This window comes from Pectinophora gossypiella, chromosome 22 (genome assembly GCF_024362695.1).
Source record: "Pectinophora gossypiella chromosome 22, ilPecGoss1.1, whole genome shotgun sequence".
Taxonomy (NCBI): domain Eukaryota; kingdom Metazoa; phylum Arthropoda; class Insecta; order Lepidoptera; family Gelechiidae; genus Pectinophora; species Pectinophora gossypiella.
Genome location: NC_065425.1, coordinates 8,739,225 through 8,758,965, shown reverse-complemented (window position 1 = coordinate 8,758,965; position 19,741 = coordinate 8,739,225). Strand labels below are relative to the sequence as shown.

At 39.3% G+C, this 19,741-nt stretch overlaps 1 protein-coding gene across 1 annotated transcript in view; it reads left to right on the top strand.

The window, feature by feature from the left end:
• LOC126377100 (5-hydroxytryptamine receptor 1A-like) overlaps window positions 1-19,741 on the top strand; it is a 65,005-nt gene that overhangs the window by 27,883 nt on the left and 17,381 nt on the right. Inside the window, exon 2 of the mRNA XM_050024759.1 lies at window positions 14,187-14,640. Coding sequence (XP_049880716.1) covers window positions 14,211-14,640 — 430 coding nt within the window. The 5' untranslated portion in view covers window positions 14,187-14,210. The remainder of the gene's footprint in view (window positions 1-14,186; window positions 14,641-19,741) is intronic.

Below are 19,741 nucleotides of genomic sequence, written 5' to 3'. Positions count from 1 at the left end.
CGAAAGTTTATGCGAACTTTTGAGTTCATTCGTTTGGGGTTCAGAGTAAGAGTCTGCTCCGAGGATGGGGGCTTAGGTTTCATCATTCATCGTCATCACCTTTCATCATTTCATTAATCATCATCAAGAAAAAAAATACATAGGACATGGCTGTATGGGCATAGTTTCCTTTGCATTGCGTTTCGGGGAAAACCAAAACTAAAAAAAATTACTACCTGAGAATGGAAGTATTAATTATCTCATTTATATTATTATCTATGTAACCTAACTCCCAATCAATGGACGGTACAGACAAATTAGTCAATCGAATGATAATATTGGATATTCCCGGTTCACCGGATATTACGAATTCGCTGTAATAGTGTCATATAGGTATCAAATGGATGAAAATTTAGCCGAAGGCATGTCCATAATGTTACCTAACATTAATATTCATTTCATATAAAATGTAGGTCGTTTGTTTATCATAACGTTACGTTAGTCTGCAATGTTAGTTCTAATAAATGGCACACAGCCTTCATCAGTGGATTCTTCAAAATCTACTTTTTATATCGTGTGTGTTATGAGGTGGATTACCAACCTCATAAGCCCTGGCAACAGGGTCATTATTGCGCCGCCAAAGGCCCCTGACATGACTCATGTAACGACTGCGTACTTACATCAGTAAGTGGTAACCGCGACCAACGAAAATATAAAATTGGTGGCGAGTGTCAGGATGGCCGGTCACTCGTATTCGTACCGGCCATTCTGACGTTTTTGTTGCCTTTAATGTTATTTTATTTATAAAATCCGTTGGAAGCAAATGTCTGGTGACAGGCACTAAACGGCATTAATAGGGAAGCAATTATTGAGCACCTTGTCAACTTTAAATACGCCGACCGGATACGAATGACCTGCAGTCCCGACGCTTTTTGTTGCCTTTAATGTTATTTTATGTCTAAAATACATTTTAAGCAATTAATGTCTGCTAATAGACACTAAGCGACATTAATAGGGAAACAATGATTGAGCACCTTTTCAAATTTAAAAAAGTGACGGGATACTTGTGACCGGCCATCCTGACGCTGTTTCTTGCCTTTAATGTTATTTTATTTCTAAATTACGTTGGAAGCAAATATCTGGTGACAGGCATTAAGCGGCATCAATAAGGAAGCAATTATTGAGCACTTTTTCAACTTTAACCACGCCGACCGGATACTAGTGGCCGGCCATTCTGACTTCACTATCAATGTGGGGTGGCGTGTCTCGTCTATGCGAAGTACTATTGTCTCCTCTGCTCTGTGAACAATTTTTCCAATGTCAGCCCACTTGAAAATTTATAGGAAACATAAGTTTGCGTACTTACCTAGTGTGCATATTTTGTCGACTGTTATTTATTTATGAATGTCTAGGTGTATTTATGTTTATTTACTCATGACATTCATTCGTTTTAATCTGCTCTGTGAGACATAATATAAATATTTATTTCCCATCTCACCATAATTATTATAGTCTCTCGCTAAACGTTGTCATATCGCCTACACTAAAAAAAAATACTCATTTTTCGTTGGAATAAAATACAATTAATTTAATTTTAAATTTGAATTTCGAACAGTAACATTATAAAATAAAACCTTTTAATACCACTGCAAAAAGCCGGTATTTATTTTTCCATTACATCTCAACACTATGACATCATTTGCGTTTTGTTAAAAACTACTTTTTTATAATAAAATAAAAAGAAATACTGTTCAGTGAAAGTTTTTATTATCTTAATACTGAACCTTTTCTAAGGACATCTCTTATTTGGTCAATGTATGTAATACGTACTCGTATTTAATTTTGTTTTGATAATCATGCGAGATGTTTAGGATTTTTTTTAATGAAAAGAAAGTAGTTAAAGCTATTCGTTATGGTATTAAGGACAACTCTAATAACACGCCTGGAATGAAGTAGCTAAACGCATTATAGGTTGTTGTTTTACATCTAGCACAAAAAAGTCTTTCAATAAATCAAAACCGCGTCAAACATCTCCAAACAAAGGGAAACTATCCATCCACACCCTTTAACCATCATTGAAAAACTGTTATGTACTATAGGTTCTTTGTAGAATAAATCGCAAGGCAGAAAAAGGTTTAAAAGGGGTCCCAAATTTATACAATCCACTTTCCCCCAGTACGTGTTACAAAATACAAAATGAGAATGCTTTAGGACCCTGTCCAACTTACAATTCCCTTTGTTCTCAACTGTAAAAGGGGTTGCGAAGTAGTTTTTACGAAGTTCTTTCAGTAAATAAAGTGAGTAACAGAAGTTTATTGAAATACCTAAACAAATAAAGCGACTTGATTTTTCGTAGTATTCAGGTTTGATTTATGACTTCATGAGTTTGAATTTGCTATTTGGATTATGCCCTTAGCTTTACCCCGTTTTTCACAGGGTCCGCTTATGTAACCTGAAGATTTTACAGGTTGTTTGACCTTCCAACCCGCGAAGGGAAAACCAGCGCAATACAAGTTAGCTCACATATCTCCGAAATTGGCGTGGCTTACCTCGCGTTGATTTCCTTCACCGCTGAGTACGTGATAACCATTTATGATCCAAACATGAATTCGAAACAAATTCGACAATCATTAAAAAGAAATCTGCTTCACATTTTGTGATAAATAGCAAACAAACATTGAAGGTTACAGGCCGAATGACCCTTTCATTGTGTTATTTTATTTTTAGTTTACTAACTTACCGTTTATAACCCTTTCATCCTTTCTATATCAAATTTGCCAAATCTTCGGTTTGCCACTTTACCTAATAAAATGTTATAGCCTGCTTGATGGTTATTGTATATATACATAATACTTGTAGATAATACCCGTCGTATTCCGTGAAAGCCCTTCTCAGAGAGCGCGTGACTTCTTAGTATCATAAGTTCGATTCCCCATGAAGAAATAGGTAAATAATATGGATAATAATTGGATATATTTGGTTTCATAAAATAAATTTAATATAAGGAGCGGGAAAATGAAACGGCGTCGTTCTTGTTACTATTTTGTTTTTTATTGTTTTTCTTTTGTTTTATGACAAAAAAGGTTACATCCCGTTTTCGCTAGATGGCGCTGCTCGGATTCTAAACCACTGAATTCGACTTTGAATTTGAATTTATGTTTGGATCATGGATAATTGATATCACGTGGGTTCCAGTATTTTTACCGATTTGGCCACTAAGGTGTCCTACTTTTTCTTTTTTATTCTTAAATTTTATGGAGGATTTTTTCTTACAAGAAAATGTCATCCTCATATTGATACAAAATTAACATAAATAACAATTAATTTAGTAGCCTCCTATCCAATCCCTTAACAATTTTAACTAAATCTCGTGCTTTCTCGCTCAGCGGAGAAGAGAGGAGGCTATTACATATTCCAATCTCGTAAAGGATATTATATTTAACAAAAAAGTCCCGTCTTTCAGCCTCATTACGAACACATTCCATAAGAATATGAAAAAACATACTCAAAGGTGTCCTACTTAAACATGGTCCTAATACGAACTAAGTAATAATAGCATAACGCATTACGTAGCATCACGCCTGTATTCCCAAAAGGATAGGCAGAGGTGTATAGACATACCCACTCATCGCCAGCTATGTTTAACTACCATGTAGTAGGGAACGAGCCTATTGCCATTCTTCTTCTATCGTGTGGGTTGTGAGGTGGATTACCAACCCCATCAACCCTGGTTACAGGGTTATTACTTACCGGCGATAGGCCCCTGACATGACCCATGTAACGACTACGTACTACCTACCTACGTACCCATTGCCATTCACCGGGCGCAAATCCTGGAAACCACGACGTGATATCAATTATAATCTATGATCAAAACATGAATTCAGTGGTTTAGAACCCGAGCCGTATATCGAACCCGTGACAATGAGATGTAAGTGACACATTCTCCGAACTGAGCCGTTACTGGGCCTGCTGGGGTGAATAGCGTTGTTCGTTTATTAGAATTTCGTTTTTCTAAAGAACAATGCTGGCCGTTTGAACCTTTATTTATGACGTCATAAAATTTATGTTTCGCTGTAAAACCAATATAGGAGCCAGCCTTCCGAAAAAATATAGGCATAAAATTGAATATACCTGGGTCTTCAATAAAACAGAATAGGCAACAACCAAATGAGGTAAATAGTAAGTAACCGTATCATCGAAGAGGTGTACAGTATACAGGGTGTTAGTGATGTCGTAACGAATACTGAGGGGGATGATTCCGACCCTGATTCTGAGTTGATATCAAGTGGAATTTTCCGTCGGGAAATTCATGAACATTTTTGTGTTTTTTAAATTATTTTCAGTTCCATACTTTTGCTACGGAAAATTCTACTTGATATCAACTCAGAATCATGGTCTGAATCGTTCCTCAAAGTTTTCGTTACGGTGTATACAGGATACAACCACTCCTCGCCAGCTATGTTTAAGTCCTATGTAATAGGGGGCGAGCCTATTGCCATTCATCATCATCATCAGCCCATTAACGTCCCCACTGCTGGGGCACGGGCCTTCCCTATGGATGGTAGGGAGATCGGGCCTTAAACCATCACGCGGGCCCAGTGCGGATTGATGGTTATTAACGACTGCTAATGCAGCCGGGACCAACGACTTAACGTGCCTTCCGAAGCACGGAGGAGTTCGAGATGAAAACTTTTTTGTGGTCACCCATCCTATGACCGGCCTTTGCGAAAGTTGCTTAACTTCAACAATCGCAGACCGAGCGCGTTTACCGCTGCGCCACCGAGCTCCTCATTGCCATTAACCGGGTACAAATGCTGGTAATCACGTGCTATACATGTATTTATATAACAAACTAAACTTATTGTGAATTGAAAACATAAGTTGTAGTTACTAATAACTTCAGAAGCGTGCAAACTTGGACCATTACTGTGCCAAGTAGATCTTGTATTTAATGACCTAGGCATTCCCAGTTTATATACCTAAGGCCGCGTTCAGTGACGCGCGGCGCGTGAAGCGGCGAGGCACCCGGTGCGGGCTGCGGGAAAAACAAACGTATGACATGTTAACTATGGACAAGGCAGAATAATTTAAATCCTTTGCCTGCTGTGTAATTGTAAACTTAAAAAATATATATCCTCCCTCTCTCTTGTCTCGCTCGATGTTGTATAATGTCTGGTGTAATTGTGAAATAAATAAAGGTGTCTTATTTCGGCAAATATCTGCGTTTAATTAGTAAATATTCAATACAATATCCTAATATGACAATGTACTGAGCGTTCACGGAGAAGCGTTTTTGCAGGCGTTTGTTTGAATTGTAGCGTTATATTATAGCGGGCGACGCGCCAGGCGACGCGGTAGGTGACGCGCCAAGCGCCTATGTCACTAAACTGCGTACGCGGCTTGACGTGAGATAAGACGAGCCGCGTGACGCACAGCCTGACGCGCTGCTTGACGCGCTTCTTAACGCGCCTCTTAACGCGCCTCTTAACGCGCCTCTTAACGCACTACGTGATTTTCCGTATGACGCGCCGTGCGACGTGCCTATTAACGTGCTACTTGATGCGCTACTTGATACGCCGTATGACGCGCCGCACGACGCGGCACTTAACGCGCTGCTTGACGTGCTACTTGATTCGCCGTATGACGCGCCGCGCGACGCATCTCTTAACGCGCTGTTTGTCGCACTACTTAATTCACCGTATGACGCGTAGCCTGACGCGTAGCCTGACGCGCTGCTTGACGTGCTGCTTGACGCGCCGCTTAACGAGCCGTATGACGCGCCTCTTAACGCGCTCCTTGACGCGCTGCTTGATGCGAGGCTTGATGCGGAACTTGATGTGCCGTATGACGCGCCGCGCGATGCGCCTCTTAACGCGCTGCTTGACGCGCCTCTTAACGCGCTGCTTGATGCGAGGCTTGACGCGTTACTTGATGTGCCGAATGACGCGCCGCGCAACGCGACTCTTAACGCGCTTCTTGACGCGCCCCCTCTCCATGAACGGAGAAAATGCTTGACGCCCCGCTCACCGCGCTGCGTAACGCGCCACATGACGCCGCGCGTTTTCCTGAACGCGGCCTAAGACTAATAAAACTTTAAGCCTGAATGCAGTGGAGTTGGGGTAAATTTCGAGAACTGAGTATTAAGTGGTTTAAACACTGTATTTCCTTGTGAGGGTATTACTCGGGCAGTTTCCAACAAGTCCTATCAGTTACAAATCCCGGATTCGTCCCGGCTTAACACGAGCTGCGGGTTCGAGCCTCGTGCGAGGCAGATTTTTTGTATTTGCAAATACAGGGTGTCAGTGACATCGTAACGAAAACTTTAAAGGGTGATTCAGGCCATGATCCTGAGTTGATATCAAGTGGAATTTGCCATCGCAAAGGAATGGAACGGAAAATAATTTAAAAAAATACTTGTGTGTATTTGTACAGGGTGTAAGTGACATCGTAATAAATGCTGAGGGGGTGATTCAGCTCATCATTCTGATTTAAATAATTAAAAAAACACAAAAAAGTATATTAATTTTGCGATGGAAAATTTCACTTGATATTAACTCAGAAACTTGGTATAAATTATCACCCTCACTACACTATACGTTACGATGTCACTAACAACCTGTATTATGCTGTCGACAGCATAATTATTACTATCATTATTATACTGTATGATAGCTTATTTTATCATTTATTCTGATTCGTAACACACCGTAGCATTCTCCTACGACGTAGCATGTGCTCCGACGTAGCTCGTGTTACGACTAATTGTAAAATAATATTCTTCGTATAATATGCACCCACTCCTTGCTAGCTATATTTAGAAAATTATAACGACACCTTTTACAATAAAAATAAATATTGTGAAGTATATTATTTCGAAAGCTGTCAGGGCTATAAAGGGTGCTCCAGCGTATAACGTTACGCTCTTGACCTGATTTCCCTACAAGCACTTTTATTTATCATTTCCGCAAAAGAAAATGCTGACTTCGTAATGCGATTTTCACCAGTCGAAAGCCTATGAGGACACGGGTATTCTGAAAGAAAAAAAAAACATTTGTTTCTCGCTGCTGTTGTCTTAAATTTAGTACCGGGTAAGAGCCCTCAGCGCTCCCCATTTGTCCAGTCAAGTAGTTAACGCGGCAAAGCTACAATAAGTAAAAAATAAATTTACTTGTAGATCGAAAGATTTCCGACGTCGCAACGCATCGCAAAGCTCCGTTCTTACATAAGTAACAATACAATACAATACAAATAGACTTTATTGCACCAAAATAAAATAAGTAATTACAAAAGACTCTTAACTAAATAACCTTTTTTTGTTTTTATGTCACCCACTCATGCTTAGGGACTCGGGTTCCCTCGACTTGGAGGGGCCTGACAACAGCTGAGGGTTCAAATCCCGTCCGAGACAGATTTTTATACGATTTCGTTTTCTCTTTAAAAAAATAACCTATTTTGAATCTTAAACTGACTTTTTCATTTACATTGTAAAATCTCTCCGCTTTATAAAGCTATTTATAAAATGCTAATTAGTGTATTGAATTGGAGCGAAAAACTCATCAATTATAAGATTATCTCAGATGACAAAACAATTTATAAAGATTTTCATCACAATTTACAATCATAAATCATGATAATAATGACCTTTTGTTTAATTTTATTTAGATTATGAGTCCTATCTGACTAGGGCACCATAGTTGCGTCACCAGGGGGAAATAGGCTGGGTAGGTACTTCTGTGCTTTTTCATACAAAGTCCATAGTAATTACGTGTTTTGACGGTTAGTAAAAAGTAACCGATTTGACTAGTTGGTTCCGTCCAGGTACTTAAAGGTAGCCATACAAATGCATATAGGTGTTAGTGACACCGTAACGAATACTGAGGGGGATGATTCAGACCATGATTTTGAGTGGATAACAAGTGGAATTTCCTCTGAGAAAATTCCGCTTGATATCATCTCAGAATCATGGTCTGAACCCATCAAAGTTTTCGTTACGATGTCACTATGTATGTTTTGTTACGACGCGTTTACTTTCTAACGTCTTCAACTACTTACATATTGGAAGCACATAAAACCTACTGAAGGAAAAACTGCCTAATGGCCACTCTTTGTTCTTTCGGCTTTCTTTGTTTCTCTAACGATAGAAAGAAGGTATTTTTTTAAGAACATACATTATGTGATTCTGATGAATGCGTGCTTGGCAAGAAATGTGGGTACTTATGTTCCCTTCTTAAACCACTACAGACCGTTTTTGTTGTTTCTTTTTCTGTGACCGTACGAAAGCTAACTAGTTTGTCGATACACCTACCAGCATTGATGTACAGACATGAGCATTATCATGAACCCACTTTAGAACCCTGTCTTACCATCACATTTGACATTTAATGAGACTTACGGTTTAATTTGTCAAAAAAGTTAATGTGACATGGTTTCAAATTGTATAATTAGTACTCGTGACCGTACAAAAATTATAATTTTGTTACTACCTTCTAGCCTTACTCCACACTTGTAAACAATGTTACAAACCGGTATCTATTATTTTTTTAATTTTTTATGATTTAGGTTTGTCTTTCTTTTTTTTTTTGTTAATGATTTTTGATATTGGTTTTCTTTTTGTTTTTTTTTTGTGTATTGATTTCCGTGTGGTTTCTGTCCTGTGTTGAATGTAATGTACCTGTCTGTCTGTGTCTGTGGTGTCCGTGAGTAATAAATGTTTCTTTCTTTCCTTCTATACTTATTCTTTTTTTTGTGCAATTGTAGTTAAGTTTTGTTTTTTTTACCCTCTCCGCCTGTTCAACAGGACAAATTAACCTATGTTTTTTTTAATATTTAGTTCTCATGGTAAGTGACTATGTATAGTTTTTATATGAGAATCATCATCATCAGCCGTACGACGCCCACTGCTGGGCATAAGCCTCCCCCAGAAGGTTTTTTATGAGAATAAAGCTCTTTAAACTGAAGCACTACTACCTACTGAAGGTTAATACTTACTGATGTAAGTATGTCGTCGTTACATGAGCCATGTCAGGGGCCTTTGGCGGCTCAATAGTAACTCTGACACCAGCGTTGATGGAGTTGGTAATCTACCTCACAACCCACACGATAGAAGAAAAAGACTGAAGCTAACACAGAACCGGGGTAAGATTTGCCGGTTGTCCTGTACAAATTAAGGTGTGTCCACGTGTCCACGTCCCGTGTTTCGACGTGGGACCGCGTTGACGTTATCTTTGAAACGTGGCAATTTGCACCGGGCCACGTCGGCATCGGCAATTTCCCACGTCGACGGATTCGTGACGTGTAGGAGTACACCCGTCACAACGACTCCCCACGCTATGACGTCATATATTTCTATACAGTATAATTCAAATAATATTAGTGGTACTTTATGGAAATATAAAAAAAAACATTTAAACAACTTCTTCTTATCGTGTGGGTTGTGAGGTGGAATATCAGCCTCATCAGCCCTGGGTGTCAGGATTATTATTGAGCCGCCAAAGGCCCCTGACATGGCTCATGTAACGATTACATACTTACATCAGTAAGTAGTAACTGGGACGAATGGCTTAGCTGGCCTTTCGAAGCATGGATCATCTTAGTTTCGGAGAATCAGGTGATCAGTCTGTAACGTCCCAACCAACCTAGGGATCACGAAGTGATTTTTGTGATATGTCCCCACCGGGATTCGAACTCGGAGCCTCCGGATCGTGAGCCCAACGCTCAACCACTGGAGCACGGAGGCATAGAATTAATAACATGACGCAATCAAAATCACAGTAACGTCTAATCAATAAGTTATAATTACTTTTAAACTACCTCCCAAAGTCAGTAGGTAGATTATCTGATATTTGTACCTCAAGTGATAAGGGTCTCCTACAGAGGTCTGTAATTAATAGGACCTACCGCGACCCTTGTAGGGCCTGCAAATCTGTCAAATTGTCATGTAAGAAGAGGACCTTACAAATGAAGAGCATAGGTTTGGACCTTGTGAAGAATTTTGTCGCATAATTCAGGGACAATTTAAGCTTGTCTTAACAGAGACAGACAACGCGGGGTACTGTACAGTTACAAAAAAAAAATACTATTAAGTAAATATATATTATTATATTGTTAGAAATCAGCGGGCTTAGCACCGTAAGCGCGCGTCTTTCTCGCCTCGACCTACGTCACCAGTCACTCTCTCACAGTACTACACAGAAAGAGACAGATCATCTCTGTCGCGACGAGAAAGAGTCGCGTGCTTAGGGTGCTAACCCCGCAGAAGTCGTAGGAGTTTGAAGAAAAAGATTGGATTAAAGTACACAAACCTTCTTATAATAGCAAACACTTATTTTACCAATTTTTTACATAACACAAGCTTAAAATGTTTAGTTATTTAGTTATCATTGAATACAATCACTGAATACAAATAAAAATACACGTTTTAAATACAGCAAGTCACGTTTACACAATATTTTCTACCCAATGATGATTAATGAATGATGAAAGATGATGACGATGAAAGATGCAACCTAAACCGCCACCCTCGGAGCAGACTCCTACTCCGAACCCCAAACGATATAACTCAAAATTCCGCATAAACTTTCGAGCTATGAAGCGGTTACTTTGTTTATTGATTATTCCGATAATGTGTTCTGGTATTTTCTGTGTTTTGGTATTTTTCCCAACAACCCTTACATAGGGTTGAAATTAAGTAAGTATTTTATTTTTAAAGCTATCGACTCTAGTCTCACTTCACATATATATATAATATATCTTCAAAATATATACACATATAATATGTAATTGACTATTTTGTAACTTTTAATTTTGTTTTTACTTTTTATGCGCGCTACTATGCATTTGTACAAGTGTACTTACTGCCGAGGGATGTCTCTAAAGAGATCGCTCTTACGGATAAGGCCACCTTTGCCCACCTTAGAATAAATTTCTCCTTTAAACGTCTTGTAAATTTATGTGCAAAAAAAGAATTTAATAATTATTATTATAATACACTAACGCGAATCCGGGGCAGGTCGCTAGTAGATATTTATACCTTTCAACGTAATTCTAACACGTCTGATTTAATTATATACTTAAAGCGTCTCAAAATAGACGTATAAAGAGCTAATGGACTTTGATAAATGAACAAATTATAGGTGTACTTTAGGTACCAGAAATATTCCATTATCGCTAATGCTATTTATATAAATGGGTACCTTTTTCTTACGGTATGAATTAACTATAATAATTACAGTCTTCGTAGGATTCTGTCAAATCTTCAGGATAAGTAAGTGGACAGAATAACGTACAGGAGGAATAAGGCCACTCAAATGGTACTGAATTCGTGTGTTATGTCTGATTCTTAAAATTGAGTTCTGTGCAATAAAGTATATTTGATTTGATTTGATACTCTTATCGCTATGACGTACAGTCTTCATACTAACTTAGTCACTGTTATCCTGTGGTATACCGACTTCTCAATCGCGAAGCTAAACCCGGCCTCCGTGGTCTGAGTGGTTTGAGCGTTGGACTCACGATCCGGAGGTCCTGGGTTCGAATCCCGGTGGGGACATATCACAAAAATCACTTTGTGGTCCCTAGTTTGGTTAGGACACTACAGGCTTATCACCTAATTGTCCGAAAGTAAGATGATCCGTGCTTCGGAAGGCACGTTAAGCCGTTGGTCCCGGTTACTACTTACTGATGTAAGTAAGTAGTCGTTACATGAGCCATGTCAGGGGCCTTTGGCGGCTCAATAGTAACTCTGATACCAGTGTTGATGGAGTTGGTAATCTACCTCAGGAAGCGCTCGAACTCCAGTACCGGACTTACTTCAATGAGTTATGGTGTATGGAGACGGCAAAGCTCGTACTTGCCCGGTTTTTCTTTTCAACCAAAACCCATTCTGCAGCAGGCGATAAGGTTATGAAATCTAGACTTGGAATAAGTGTTCTGTAACGATCTTAGAAGTAAACGACTTTCGATTGGAGATGCTGCAAGTTTTTCTTCCGTCGATGTTTCCGTACAGACGTTGCACAACTTGCAATGGAACCCGGAGCGCTGCATGGCAGTTAGGCACACTGCCAAACAGGCTGGGTCTCGAGTCAAGGTCATATGTCACGCTATATTACATAACCAGTATTGCCAGATTTTTTTGCCAAATCGGGATTTTTGAACTTTTTGAGTGAAAAAAGCGGGATTCTTTCGTCGAAAGCGGGACATAGTAGAAAAACGTATATATAATAAAAAAAAATATGTAACTTTTAATTTGAGTCCAAATTACGTTAACGTGACATAGCTAAAATATCCATAGAAAATGTATTTTAATAAAAATGTGATATTTTTAATCGGATTTACCCTATCGTTAAATAGTTGAGTCTTATTTTCAAAATTTAACTACTAATTATGTAATTTTAATTTTATTGTATTTAAATTTTGATTTTAATTTTGTTTTAAATTTTATTTTATTTTATTTTTACGTGTGTAACTAATTAATGTATTATGGATATCAAAATTAAAGTTTCCAGTCCACACTTGTCTGTGCCATCCGCCCGCGCTTACTCAGTACGTTGCATGCACGGTCGAGTTATTCCCGAAAAGCGGGACTGAGCCTGTCCCGCGCGGGACATTAAATTTTGATTTAAAAATCGGGACGTCCCGCCAAAATCGGGATGTCTGGCAACGCTGTATATAACCCACCTTCTTGCTTCGACATAGTCGGGTAATAAATAAAAGCGCATCGCACCCCTGATCCTTAGAGCGAGGGGCAGCGTTCTACAGACTATAGCGGCGAGGTTGAGCATGGGTAGAGTTGTTATGCAGTACAGGAGACACATAACATAACATAAGCTCATTAGGACATTACAGGCTGATTGTCCGAAAGTAAGATGATCCGTGCTTCGGAAGGCACGTTAAGCCGTTGGTCCCGGTTACTACTTAGTACTTATGTAAGTAAGTAGTCGTTACATGAGCCATGTCATGGGCCTTTGGCGGCTCAATAGTAACCCTGACACCAGGGTTGATGAGGTAGGTACTCCACCTCACAACTCACACGATAGAAGAAGATGACGTCACAGGTTGGTTTTTCATACAAATTCCATAGTAAAAAGTTTTTAAAATTTTGACGTTTATTAAAAAGTTACTGATTTGACTGGTTGGAAACTACCCTATTGCTTCAATGTGTCTGATTTAAACCCTTGTCTGTTGCCTCGTGCAACTGCCTTTTCTGTTTATTTGCTAGGAATGAAAGAAGCTTTCTAGGAAGCTGAAATTATTTAACTAAAAAGATACTTTATATTTACCCCGGTGAAAGCAGACCACTTGGAATAAATTAATAGTCGAGTAATAAGAGCGGCTAGCTTGGAAAATGCACCCGACCAAATAATAAATGTCGCCCGAGCGCACCTAGGACACTTCGTACAAAAATCTCATTCTTACCGCGCGCTGCCTAAAGAATAAGTGCGAGCGAGACAGAGAGTATCCTCCTCTCACTTCTAAGCAGCTTAAAGCCAGTGTTTCCGTTATAAAAACGCTTTAATATTTCAAATTGTTTTGCGCATTTCTTTTTAAAGAAAAGAAGGAAAGTATTTATTATTAAAAAAATATATATTAAATAAATAAAATTAAATTAAATAAATAAAAATAATTAAATAATAATAAATAATTATTATTTATTAAATTGTTCTGTCTTGTACTCTGGTCTTATCTGCCATGGGTAAAGGTTAGGTAATAAAGTTCTTTTTACATAACTTTTGCCCCTTTTTGCTGCTGCGAACGTTCCCAAAGTTCTTGTAAAATGTGTCCAGGGTGTGCCAAAGTGAGACCGTGAGGGGTAAATCTACTAAAATTCGTGATTAATTGTTATGCTAAGAAATTGAGAGTTACCGCACCGATGTGAGCTTCTTCTCTTCGAAGAAGAACCCCTCAACCCAATAGCCCAGTTCCCCTTGTCCCCATAATCTGCAATAGTCCTACACGAACCGGGGATTGTCTTTGGGTGCACTCTCATTGCATACAGGGATAATCGCCGGTTGGTGTCACATCACATTTAGATTAAATTGTCTTAAGGGGCCTCTATGTGTTGGCTTCTGCCCCACCCACGCCTTCCAAAAGTCCGAAACTACATAGGCCCGAGATGCGGAAACGATATATAAATAATAATATAATTTTTATTTGCCAGAATGTACAGCGAATATGCAGTGAGCTTGATTCATCTCTTTTTGTTCCAGACAATGCCAGCACACTCATAATCCATGATAGCCGTGACAGAACTGGATCTCGTCGACACCCTACAATGGAACTCTACTCAATTAGAAACAGAACTTGTCATCGCAAACACGGGCGGAGAAAACAACGACTCCAATAACAATAGGAGCGTTTACAACATCGTTGAAGTTGAGGCGAAAGCGCCGATACTAACGTCAATTTGCCAGAACACTTCGAAATTCAATCTTAGTGAGTTGTGTGAAACAGATGATTATGATCCGTTTGAGATTAGTGTAGTGATAGTGCTGTGCCTGCTAATAGTGGTAACTGTGATAGGCAATACTTTAATAATCTCGGCTGTGGTGACAACGAAGCGTTTGCGGACTGTGACAAATTGCTTCGTGACGAGTTTGGCTGTTGCCGATCTGTTGGTGGGCATCTTCGTGATGCCGCCGGCTATTGCTGTCCATATAAGTGGTAAGTTATACCTACCGTAGTTCATTTTGCAGTCAATAATTTAAGTCTTTACAATACAATACAATATAAATACACTTTACTGCACCAAACTAAAAAGAAATAATTACAAAAAGACTTAACTAAGTAAATGGCAAATGGCGGCCTCTTGAGGGAATGGGGGAGTCTTTGTATAGACACCGTGAATCGCGCGGTGAATTCAAACATATATACATGTAAAAGAGCGTTTAAAGCCACGCGCCGCGTATCAGTAGCTCTGTCATAGATTAGTCACCACAATTGGTCGAAAATGTAAATCGTATCAAACATACTATATTAGATAGATAGATAAAATCTTTATGTAGGTTTAAGTCGTTACGTTAACTTCTTAATATTAAAATTTGAACATATTTGAAATGTAAGACTTAAAACCAAAAAGAGTACTAGCTCGGCCAATGTCGTATCGACCCACATGGGGGCAATACTACGCAGATTTTCAGCCAAACCCTTAAAAATAATACGAAAAACTTAAATTAATAACAAAACATTATCAGCAACAGACTCTATGCTATTAAAATAAAATCATTATGCGCACTACACAACAATGTCAACTAACAATCAATCAATGTTAATCGTAAATATGTTTTTATCTATAGTCTGTGGACATAAAACGGCGACATATATGACTCATCATCATCAGACGTACGACGCCCACTGTTGGGCATAGGCCTCCCCCAAGGATCTCCACGACGATCGCTCCTGCACTGCCCGCATCCAGCGGCTTCCCGCGACCTTCACCAGATCGTCGGTCCACATTGTAGCGGGACTACCCACTGAGCGTCGTCCGACACGTGGTCGCCATTCTAGAACCTTTCCGCCCCAGCGGCCATCAGTTCTCCTTGCTATGTGTCCTGCCCACTGCCACTTCAGCTTTGCAATTCTCCGAGCTATATATGACATATATGATTAAATATGATTTATGCCAATCTACGGCTGATAATGATGATGCTAATTTACAATATTTGTAAATTACAATACAAACAACAATATACAATACAATACAACAACATTAAGACGTTTTTTGAACACTGTGTATCTTACCATTAACAGACATACCTATACAATACAGACATAATACAATTGGGCGACCCTATTGCCGATCCAATGATGGTCGGGGTTCAATTCCCGCCCAGAAAGGTCTGCACGTTAACGGTATCGCAGGGGGTGCGACGTATATCGCGGGCGTAGACCAACAGCCGGAAGATTTATCTGCATTAGACAGCATTCGCTCATGTTTCGCGGTACCTTATTATAATTATTTTCTTTTGTTGGATGGTGTGTCTGAGATAAGCCTTGAGTACATTATTTACTTCTAAAAATATTTTATTATCTAGACTACTTTATAAACCTAAATTATATTATCACCTAAACCAACATTTACCTATTTTTAAAAAAATATTATATTATTTATTTTGTGCGCCGCAAGGCAAACATGAAGAACCTATAATGTGAACACTTTCATTTGTATTTATATTACTCATGTTTAAGCAAATAAATTATCTTTATCTTTATAAAAGCTAGCTAGTTGATGGTAGGACTGGCAGAGGAAAACCTAGAAAAACTTACATTGCCCTAAATGGAGATGTCCTTAGAAAAGGTTTAGTACGATCTACTCTGAACCGGCGTGCGTGTATGAAGCGATTGTTGAATGTGGAGGAAGCAAGAGAAGTGTGTCAGGATCGAAGTAAATGGAATTCTATAGTCTCGGCTTACCCCGGTGGGAAATGGGCGTGAGTTTATGTATGTAATAGCTAAGGACGCCAGGCACACGCTTAGCATAATTCCTCCATATTCTCTAACAGATATGAAGTAACATTTTTCATTTTAATAAACACCAAGCTGAAATAACAAGATAGTGCTAAAATATTATTACTTCTTCCACTATGTTAACATTTGTTGAACCGAGAGTAACACCCGCTTATTTTAATATTTATATAACTTTATAACACAGATGATCACAGCCCCCGTGGTCTAGTGGTTAGAGCGTTAGGCTCACGATCTGTAGGTTCCAGTTCGATTCCCGATGGGGACATTGTCCAAATCACTTTGTGAGACTATCCTTTGTTTGGTAAGGACTTTTCATGCTTGAATCACCTGATTGTCCGAAAAAGTACGTAAGTGCTTCGGAGGGCACGTTAAGCCGTTGGTCCCGGCTATTAGCCGTAAAACACCTCCACTAACCCGCATTAGAGCAGCGTGGTGGAGTATGCTCCATACCCCCTCCGGTTGTTTGAGGGAGGCCTGTGCCCAGCAGTGGGACGTATATAGGCTGTTTATGTTATGTTAACACAGATGATGCTTGCCGCCTGTATACTCGAAGAAGGTAGATTCTGCCTACACCTCTATGAAAGCTCGGTGAGGCGTGGGTGGGTACTTAGTTCATCTTGCGATGAATATACCTGTGATATTCATGTACCCCATTGGGATATAGACGTAAGCTTATGTTCATTCACTAATTTAAAAGCCACGCTCTTGTCGGTGTAGCATTCCCCATGCTACTTTTTTAGGAAAAAATAGGGCAGTGGTTTCCTTCTTGCCTTCCGCCCCGCAGTACTCAGTTTGACGCGAGTGGGATGGCGCCCAGAGTAGTCTATTTCAAAGTTGTACTAGGACTCTTGTCCTCCGCCAAACAATTATTCAAATTAATTATTACCTAAACATTGAATTGTAACAACAAAAATTACATTTCTACCATATCCCCAATGGGGTAGTCAGAGCTACATCCATCGCAAGATGAACTAAGTACCCACACTTCACCGAGCTTTCTGTTAGACCAACGTGATTGGTAATCTGACGTTGACATGTCCCTGCTATTAATGTGTTTCTACACCTTGGAAAAAATGTGTCTTAAAATGGACATCAAACTCTGAACCTTTAGTGCTGTATTCAAGGTGTCGATACACCGTAGAGGTCGTTAAATGTTATCAATATTCGGCATAGATAATGGCCGCCATTTTTTTTATGCTTCGCCTTTCTATAAGTGATTTCATTCGCCTGTCACTTAATACTAGCAAACAAAATATTGATAAAATCCATTATATATCCATTACGTAATAAATCTTCGCAGACAAACAAAGCTCGGATTACAGAAAAAAAAACACTTAAATATAGTATTCATTACTAATAACAACACTACACTGTTTGGTCTAATGGAAAGGCACTATGACGAGTACTAATATGTATACACTTTGAAACCATGTCACATTAACTTTTTTACAAATTAAACCGTAAGTCTCATTAAATGTCAAATATGATAGCGCGACAGGGTTCTAAAGTGGGTACATGATATTACTCATGACTGTACGTGGCAAGACTAAGGCCGAACGCTAAAACACGGGCGCGCCCTCGCCGTGCGCACGCCGCCCGCCGCGCGTGTGACAATCCGTCGCCGGCGCCCGCGTTCCGTCGCACGCTCCTGCGCTGCTCATACTATTTGTTCATTACACACGCGAGCGTGCGCCCGCGCAAGTTTTAGCGTTCGGCCTAACAGCAAGATTCGTGGGTATCGTGCAATAGATGTACCTCTGACTACCCCAATTGGGATATAGTCGTGAGCTTATGTTGACCACCTAAGACCCAGAGGGGGCAGGTCGGCGCCCGATAGGAATTGGTGCGGGAATTGGACCTCTTACCTATAAACAAACATCGTCATAAGAAAATAAGCATCCAATTAACGTACCAAGCAGTCTTCTTCTTCTATCGAGTGGGTTGTGAGGAAGAATACCAACCTCATCAACCCTGGAGTCAGGGTTATTATTGAGCCGCCTAAAGCCCCTGACATGGCTAACGACTACATACTTGCATCAGTAAGTAGTAACCGAGACCAAAGGCTTAACGTGCCTTCAGAAGCTCGGATCATCTTACTTTCGGACAATCAGGTGATCAGCCTGTAATATCCTAAGCAAACTAGAGAGAGAGAGAGAGAGAAAATGTTTATTCAACAAATTGTGACACATTACATACAAAGTGTTACAAACAGAGTAAAAACAACAAAATATCATAAAACAATTTTTAAAACTCAGTACATAATGTGGCACAGCAGTGAATAGGACACAAACTCAGCATTGTGTCTATTTCCGAAGAAACAGACGCTGTTTTTCAGTCGCTTCTTAATTTTCCGTCTGTTGGATCCCGCGAAGCTGACACGACTCATAGCGCAAATAAGCAATGTAGGTGTCTATCAGATAGAGTTACATATATAAACAAAATATATTTTAACATATTATATATTAGGTATGCAAAATACTAGGGATCCTAAATGCTCAGTAGAATTACTTGTTCTTGGCACAATGTACATTAAAATGTTCTAAACGAAAATGAAATTCTAGATTCATTAAATTATATGCTTTCACACCATCCTAAACATTATCTCATGAAAATGGGTTAGGTAATGTGGTAGGCATTGTGTGACATAACTATCGACGGTACAACCAAATAGACCCCTAAAGTTTGATTTTTCGCATACAATTTTCTGTCTTCTTCTTCTTATCATGTGGGTTGTGAGTAAAATAAGAATTTGAGATGATCATATGATAAGTAAAAGAAAAACTTGAGATTTTTGTTATATTTGCATTTCAGTCGACATTTTTTAACATCAACAGGGTGATCTACAAGTTTGTCTGCGTCTAGATTCTAAACTCGTTGAAAAGCGATCCTGATTGGCCGAACGTTGCCTGGCGGCATTTTGTATCTGGTCAATTAGTCAGGTGTGATGTCAGAACCCGTTCGTTTATTAGGAGTCTAGAGGTTGCATCGTTGATCGGTGTAACACATTTTGTAATGGAATGTTGTAGAAAATTCCTATTGTCTGCTACTTAAGATGAAAATAGCAAAGGTATTTCGCAGAGATTAACATTATACAAGACATATAATACCTCTATTATGTACCTACAAGAATTTCTCTTAAAGGTCTGTGTTTTCGTCAAATACAACTACAAATCATTCTTCTTCTTCATCTTATCGTGTGAGTTGTGAAGTGGAATACCAACCTCATCAATCCTGGTGTCATGATTATGATTGAGCCGCCAAAGGCCCCAGACATGGCTCATGTAACGATTACTCACTT